At 41.4% G+C, this 8,730-nt stretch overlaps 1 protein-coding gene across 1 annotated transcript in view; it reads right to left on the bottom strand.

The window, feature by feature from the left end:
* Positions 1–8,693, bottom strand: part of TTLL5 (tubulin tyrosine ligase like 5) — a 127,244-nt gene extending 118,551 nt beyond the window's left edge. The window contains 6 exon segments of the mRNA XM_019615757.2: positions 2,201–2,283; positions 2,796–2,926; positions 3,501–3,607; positions 4,331–4,413; positions 6,366–6,475; positions 8,521–8,693. Coding sequence (XP_019471302.1) covers positions 2,201–2,283; positions 2,796–2,926; positions 3,501–3,607; positions 4,331–4,413; positions 6,366–6,475; positions 8,521–8,609 — 603 coding nt within the window. The 5' untranslated portion in view covers positions 8,610–8,693.
* Positions 8,694–8,730: the final 37 nt, after the last annotated feature.

Raw genomic sequence — 8,730 nt, 5'->3', positions numbered from 1 at the left:
ACTTTGTATCAAGTGTTATGTCAGAGGGTGGGGGGAGGGGGGGGTAATACGACCATAAACACCTCCCCTCACAAAACAACAATGAAAAACCAACAGTCAGTCACAAAACACTTTCAGTAATGAGATCCTAACAAGAAGCCTGAGAATGATTACATTAAAAAGACCACCGAATCTCCCAGTGAAGTACTCCTTAGAGTGAACTGCAGGTTTAACAGCCCCATGGCAAAATAACATAAAAGAGGCAAGAGAAAGAAAATGAGAAATGCCTGCTGTTGTCTGTTTCCTAAGCACTTAAGCAGACACATAGAGGAGGGATTTACTTACAAGGCTCAGGAAAGAATGTTACTATCACTAGTGAAAGTGTCACAGGTGAAGAAAATGACTCCTCAGCTTGTGATCTTTATGACTAGTATCCAAGCCTTTTGACTGCATGAGTAGATAGCTTCTACTGAGGGTCAGTTCATAACAGGGACTCAGTACGAAAAAGAAGCTACCCTTGTAGGTAAGAACAGAAAGCTCTATATACAATAAAAATACATCACAAAGTCATGGGACCTGTTGAAAGACTTGTACAAAGCAAGGAGTAAAAGCTTTATCTCCTTGTAACCAGTTATACCTACTCATGGTAACAATTTCTTATAAAACAGTTTCCAAGAGAGAACCCCATCACCCTGGCTTTATTCAGTTTTGCAGGTACTCAGCTTTATCAGTGTAAGGAGTAGGCAACTTAGGTATATATATATATATATGCATCCTAATAATACAAAGGAACAAACTCAAATTCCCTCAGCACATCCCAAAAATGACAGTATGTTTACTACGGACCAGAGAAACTGAGAGTTTTGTTTGTTTTAAAAAAAAAAAGCCACTGTGATAAGATTCTAGAAGACACTCCCTTAATGGAATCACAGTGAAGGAAAATGAAACCTTTGGGCTAAGCTAGCTGAAATGTTTCTGGAACAGATTTACACAAAGGGAGACTGATCCCAGAAGGGTCTTTTTCCCAATTCATGGCTAACTGCCATCAAAGCCTGAGCTCATTCTTCTCTTTCAAGCAAAGAAAAAGCTGAGTGCAGCTCTGGAAATACTTACTTCATACACTTGGCAAATTATTCTTTTATTTTATGGGAAGGGATCCAGGTAGAGAACAGATGAAGCAGCATGACCCCTTCTGTGCAGGGGAGGCTAAGTGAGTGAAGTGAAAACAAAATAACTCACCAGTCAGTTTTGCTGCTGTGAATATTTATTGGAATATCCTCGTGTATTCTGGCTCCTACCCAGATATATTTGTTACCTATGACAGCCTAACCCCTGCAAAGTCCCAAAAAGGCAACGTAACACTATGACCAACATACCGAATTCAAAGAATAATCCTCTTTACATCTCAATTAAGGTACACTGGCATTCAGGTAACAAAACTCTTAAGACTGATACACATCTTACTGAGTCACATATGGCTTCATCTTAGCTGGTCTTTTCCAGGGTTAAGAAGAGGACACTTTTTGAGGACTGTTTAGGTTGCAAAGGGCAAATAACCAAAGAGATTTCTGGGAATCTTCCTAAAGTCAGCCCACTGTCAGACACAAAAGAAAGTATGAAGACACAAAAGAAAGTATGAAGACACAAAAGAAAGTATGAAGACACAAAAGAAAGTATGAAGACACAAAAGAAAGTATGAAGACACAAAAGAAAGTATGAAGCAGCACAGTTTCCATACTGTCTCAGAAAATATGAACTCGCTGCTAGTAAGCCAAGACTCAAAAGCACCATACAAGCTGCAAGGTAAGTGCAGAGTACAAAGAAATAGTTTGCTTTTGGTTACACAAAGGCCAGGACAAGCTATGCCAGCTGCTCTGGACTGTTAAACTGCGCATTAACGCACTGTTGAAATCCAGAGCATGGCCATTGTCTGCTTAGCTGTTTCCATGCCCCTCATATGGAAGCTGACACAGTTTTGTAGACAACGTTACTGAAAAGTGGTGGTGATGCACTGGAATGTGTTGCCCAGAGAGGTTGTGGATGCCCCATTCCTGGAGGCATTCAAGGCCAGGCTGGATGTGGCTCTGGGCAGCCTGGTTTAGCGACTGGTGACCCTGCCCACAGCAGGAGGGTTGAAACTAGATGATCTTTGAGATTCTTTCCAACCCAAGTCATTCCATGAATGACTCTATGAAAAACAATCCTTTTGGTAAGTACTTACATTGTTTATCAGGTAGACACCTCGACCCCTGGAAGAGGCTACAGGCTTCACTATCCATGGGCCTCTGTCTTTAGAATAGGTACCTGGTTAGAAGAAAACAGCATAAGTCTGAAACACCTTCCATTTGGCTTATTTACAGAGGAGTAAGAATGTTGCCTTCAACATGAGACTTTGAGAACTCCAGGAGGAGATCAATCTACTTTATTTTTACGCCTTAGGAATCACTGCAATTATTACTGACACTCTTCCTGCTCTGACAATACTCTTCTCTCTGCCCTGTAACTCATTTGTCATTTCTCTTCTGTACTCCCAGACACTAGTCAGGGATGCTATGAAGCCGATCATCAACACTGTGAACAAAGAAAACCAATTCTGGAGCCCTAACCCTCAATCAGCTTCTTGAGAACTTACACTGGCATGGAATAGGCAGCAGAGTAAAAACAATACAAAGAAATCACGTGAGATTTTCAACTGCCTTTCCACTCTCATCAACCACTGAAATGATCAACAAACTAGAATACTCAAGAGTAATACCCCTCCCCCTACCTAGTTACTTTGCTTTAGGTCTGGGTATCACTAGCAATTCTTAACTTACTGCAGAACTCCTGGTACTCTGCTGGGAGAATAAAGGTCTGAGGTAAGATATGGAACGTCTTGAATCCATGGGACAGCTGCATACGACTGACATTCTTGTAAAGTCTGTCCTTTCGTGTCAGTTCATATGACCTGAAGATCCAGAACAAGAAACTTGTTATTTTTTCCCCAGAATAAAAAAATAACAAAACAAGAAACAAATTTAAAAAAAACCAGACACGCTGCAACAGCCTGTTACTAACACATCTGCATTCCTGTCATAGGCCTCCACCTTAAATTACAGCTACTCTTCTGTTTTACTTTCTCTATTCTATGGATGTATTAATAACCATTCTCATCTGTAATGCCTCTAGCTATGCTCAAAAGGGAATGAAGCAAATAGTTACAATAGTGTTTGTAAACTTGTTTGTAAATCAGTGGCGTATAACTACAACTAAGAACTCCATGATCCCAAACACTTTACTTTTCTCATCAAGTAGAGAGGATTGGAGAATAAATCAATATTTAGGCTATAGACATGCACTTAAAACTCACATATCTCACTCAAATTCCCAGAATGAAAACAGCATGTGGCACAAGTTCAGACTGCTGGGACTTTAAAGTATGATAAATACCTTTATCTTAAAAAAAAAAAAAAAAAAGCTATGCTCACATTACTACAAACCGTGACAAAGACATTCAACAAAATCTGTTATCAAGACCTTACCTGGGAAAATGATTCACTTTCTGAATATCTGTAAGGGAACGCAGCAGGTAGGGCTTCAAGTGTGATCCTGTCCACATGAGATTATAATCGCTGCTATTAGGGTGTACCTAAGAAAGGGCAACACAAGAAACCCACACATAAAAACCATGGAAATAGTGAGAACCACCACTGTTTGTCCTACAGACTGTGTCCTTGCATCTGTGGGACCAAAGCCATTCCAGTTTAAGACAGTTTCCTCTACCCACCTATAGAATTGGGTATTAGCCAGATTCTTGTCCTAAGCCACTATACAGTGATGTGAGAAAATAAACATACTGGTTTTTTTTAAACAGGCTTGTAATTCTGTTCTTTTTATAGACTGTCTAAATCCAATTTATAAAGCACTTCGGATTTCTCCAGGAAACCTGAAAGATCAAATTTCCCAACTTTGCTTTATTCAGTAGAAAAACTACCATCCAAAGGTTCTCTCAAATTGTCATAAGCTGCAGACAGGACATTCTGAGCAAGGCAGGTGCTAGGAGACAAATATAAAACACTACAAGAACACTTGTTAGCTTGTAAAGGTTGAGAGGCAAAAGTTATCAGATCTTCCTAAAGGTATGAGGCAGTGCTCTAAAGCAAGAAGAGAAACACACAATCTTGATATCCCTTTTCTCACTGATTTTGCAGATTTCACAACATATTTCCTATCTGACTGACAAAACACAAAGGGCAGTGGTAGAAAGGGGGGGGGGAAACAAACCATCACTGAGAGGCTTCACAAGAATCTTCCTTGTTATAACTTGATGTAGAAACAAATATATATTCACACGTTCCAGCCCAGCACTCACCTCATGGAATCCATGTGCAGTCAGTATGCTTCGGACCAGGCGGCTGTCCGTTCGTACAATCTTATAGGACAAGTGATAACGTTCTTAACAGGGAAAAAGACACAATATTAGAGTCTGCACCTAGAAAAAATTAACTGAAGTTACCTACACTACCAAGAAATAAAGAAGAGCACGATAGGGCTTAGTACAGCTGCACTTAATCTACAGTGAAGCATCCACACAGTAGCTGCATGTAGCAGGCAAAGAGTGGGGGGAAATGCCTGTATATCTCTTGAGACATTAACTCTGTGGCACTGAAGTAATTTACACCTGTCCACAGGTATAACACTACTGTGTCACTGAACCCCATTGTACCAAAATGAAAACCATGCTAACAAGTGCACAGATCTATGTATTGGGGTGAGGGTTTTTTTTGCTGCTGTGTTGGTTTGGTTTTTTTTCCTCCTTTTCTTTTTTAAACAGCTCTTCTGCTTTATAACACTCCAAAGAATGATTTCTTCTCAGCTGAAGACTGGTATCCCCAGCTGAAAGCACTCAAGCTATCTACCCCTCATTGATGTGGCTAGCTTTTAAGACCTAAGAAGTGGCCATATAAGACCAAAACAAAACACTACGAGATTTTGTTCATGTATCGTTAAACTGTGTTCATCTTCCAATACATAACTGGGGAAAAATAGTAAGAAATAAATAAGGCAAGTGTTAGGTGAAAAAAAATAACTTAAATAGAAAAATCATAAAAACAAACTCAGTAAGCAGCACTGGAGCATAAGATACACCAAAAGCTGTAGTACAAAAGGATTTGTTAATCCATAAATGAGTGCGAAGAAAGTAGAGGCAGAAATCACAGAACTAGAACAGAATCACTTGAAAAAGGTACTTTACAAATGACTTCAAACCAGGAACAGAAAGATGAATGTTAGATAAAGCCTCGGGAAACAAGTTCTACCAATAAAGATAAGTCTAAAGAAAAGAGTAGAAGTATCATCCAGGACTGGATAAAGCTCTAAAGGAAACGTAAGAAGTTGTGCTATCCCATAGTAAACTTGTTCAATTGAAAAAAAAAAAAAAAAAAAAAAAGGACCTACGGCCTGAGGAAAAGCAGAAAGATACTAGACTTCAATTAGAATACAAAGTACAATCACCTTCAGTTTCTGCCACCACCAAGCATGTTTGTAACTCACATCAAAAAGATCAGGAGTTTCTACACACAAGTCACCTCCACCCCTTACCCAAAGGAGCCAGGAGCACTTCTAATCAGCTAGGACATTAGAAATGAGTGCACCAATTATCAAAGAAAGGGAGAAGCAAGAGAAGAAAGAGGTGTCAGCATCAAAAAACCTGGGAGAATTTTCAGTTTTCCCTAACTCAGCACATCTAGAATGAGTTCCCAGCTGCACACACCCACCAGTACTAACTCTCACAATCTGGAGCAACTCTTTATAATAACTTTGCCTTATATAGAAGCTCTTCCTTATTTGACACTAGACAGGTTTGGTCTCCTGATGGCAGAGCTGCTACAACAGCAATCATAGACTTACAGCCTTACTCAAACTTGCCAGCCTCTGAGGCACAGACTTGCTATTAAAGCTTACTACTGTTATTATCACGGGAGGTGGTAATTTGGAGGGGAGGTGGAGGTGGGGGGGGGGGGGTGGAGACTCCCATTTCCTGATGAAGCCCTCATAAAACTCACATAATCACATAAATCAATCAGGATTGATTTTAAGTTCTCAGCAATCAATCAGTCAGTTTATCTTATGGCCGTAAGTGGCACAACCTTCAAATATGATTTGCAACCAAGCGGTTCCAACTCAAACTCATCAGAAAGGCAAAAATAGGCACATAGCACAATCTAAATATACAGTAAACATTTGCTGACCAACCAAGCATTTCTGAATGTCTCAGTGCTCAGAGACAATAAGATTAGAAGTCCGTGCCTAGCATGCCCGCTTCCCTACAAAGAGAGGGAACATCCAGGTAAGAGATTTTCTGCTTCACACCTTCAGGCCAAAAGCCATTAAATTGCTGCACCCACCTCCAATCAGGCGGAGGTAGCTGTCGTTTGTCAGAATGGCATCAGCATGAAACACGAAGATGGGGATCCGCCTGCAGCCGCCACCAGTCCACCTGATGCACGGATGATCCCTAAAACAGCAAGATAGTTAGCACTAGCAGATGCTGAACCTCACACGCACACAGTGGTTACCGCGATGATGCAGCAGTTCTCCATACTTGCCCACGCTTGCCCGGCTAGCCCACAGGCAGGACACGCAGACAGGCACACGCTAAGCACTCCGGTGTACTCAGCTATAAAATGAATCTTCTAAATCACCCTCTCCATAGGTAGCTCGTGCCATTTTAAATGGGAATTTTGCTTAATTTATATTGATTTTATTGAGTACGATGTGGAAGAAGCTTCACAGATTTCCACAGCAACATGTTCTCTTGAATTAAAGTCTGAGAACGAGATCTATAGTTCAGGACAGACTATAATTACTGATATCCACACAGTCAAACATTACAATGCCAATTCCAGTCTCCGATTTAAAAAAATTATGCAAACCTGAGCATACTTCCTGCTTGTAATCAGAGACTCTGAGAGGAGCAAAAGGGCACTCGTGTAGAATTTGACAGACTGGAAGAGATTTGGCTCCACACGATCCATGAATTTGTTGGTCCCTCCTTTTTAAATTTCTGCCAAATGCAGTGACATGCAAGCCCAGAATTTAACAACGATGCTCCCGGCCAGCCATTCAAGTCAGCTACAGCTTGCTACACAGGGATCTGTTCTGCCCAAAAGATTGAGTCTGTGTTGGAAACTATCATGTCCTCATTAAGGACATGCATACTGAAAGTTAAAATTAATTATATAAAAGCCTAAGATGACAGAAAGCAAACTCATCAACCTGCTGAAGCAGATAAAGCTTCATGTTACTTCCTGCTCATAGAAACAGAGCCATAAAAAAGTTAACAGGAAACCGAAACAGAGGGGCTGGGGAGATACCTATGTCTATCTACACAGATAAAAAGAAACTGAAAGACCAGCACGATGCTAGACAGACGTATTTGGCATTTGAACACGCAAGATTATCGTCATCAAAGGTTTGGAGACACTACAGAAGACAAAACACATCCTTCACTTACAATGCAGGAACAGAGATAAAGGACAACTTCCTGATGCTGTGACAAAATAAATCTTCTTCAGCGTAACCTTGATCCTCTTTACCAAGTTACCCCCTGACAAACCAAGTTTACAACCCCACCAGCTGCTTCTGCTACTTTCAGAAATAACTGAAGGTATGCAGTTAGCTATTCTGACTGGAAGACAGGAGGAATCCAGAATTCACACTGCAGAACAGAGCCTTATGTAAGTGGGAAATGAGCTGAGGCAACAGAAGGGGACTTTACGTTAAGCCTGCCCTGAGGATTTGCAGTAAGGCTACCAAGGCTCAAGCAGTCTTCCAGGTGACAGTCATTCATTCTTAGCGTGACACTTAGTCACTTCATGCAGACACATTCTAGTCAAAGGCAGTTGTTGAGCTATTCATCCATAAGAGTCTGGCAATCCCAAGCCAACTACTTAGAATAAAGCGATATCTCTCTACAAGGGCAGTAAGGCACTGCTGTTTGCAGCTGGACACTAGGTCACAATATGTAATAAGAAGAAAACAAACAAGACATACTAAAGTAGGTGAGCTGAAGCAGAAATGGGATTTCACTTTGAGAAAGAAGAAGAGAGCAATTCCTTCCCAAGTAAAAATAAAAACAGACATACACTAGACATTAATAGGGGCCCCAGAAGCTAAGCAGAAATATTAAAGCTCTCACAAGACAGTTTTTAAAAAATGGCACATAACATCGTGTTTCAGTCCACTGCGAAATATGTTTCCCTTCTCTAAATGGAATTAAAAACTAAACAAACAAAGAAGGGCACAACATCCATCATTTTCTTATGTATCATCAAGGAATTTCCCAGCTCAGGAGCATGACAGAAGGATATCAAAGAAATCAGAACGTTTAGAGCAGCCCAGCTGCACGCCAGCTCTGAAGAACGTGGTGCTTTCAGGCTCTAAACGTATGCTGCCTGCCCACAGCCCGTAGACACGACCAGAACCAACAAGCTCCTCCACAGGTAGGACCAAGGGGAAGGAACACAGCAAGAGCTAAAAGGGAGTTTGTTCCCCACTTACTGCAGCTCGTCTCCAGCATCTTCCTCCTCTTCCTCCTCCTCCGAGGACGAGCCGCTTTCCTCCAGTCCCCGAGCCATGCCCGCCGGCATCTCCTCCGGGGCGCTCTCATGCAGCCGGCTCGGCGGCCTCAGAGATCCCTCCTACAGATCCCAGGGATGTGACAGGCTGTTACCTGCAACACGAATTAACGCCCTGAGCGCGCAGCCGGGC

The sequence above is a fragment of the Meleagris gallopavo genome, chromosome 5, assembly GCF_000146605.3.
Source record: "Meleagris gallopavo isolate NT-WF06-2002-E0010 breed Aviagen turkey brand Nicholas breeding stock chromosome 5, Turkey_5.1, whole genome shotgun sequence".
Taxonomy (NCBI): domain Eukaryota; kingdom Metazoa; phylum Chordata; class Aves; order Galliformes; family Phasianidae; genus Meleagris; species Meleagris gallopavo.
Note: the sequence above shows the minus strand (reverse complement) of the source record. Positions and strands in the feature narration are given on the sequence as shown.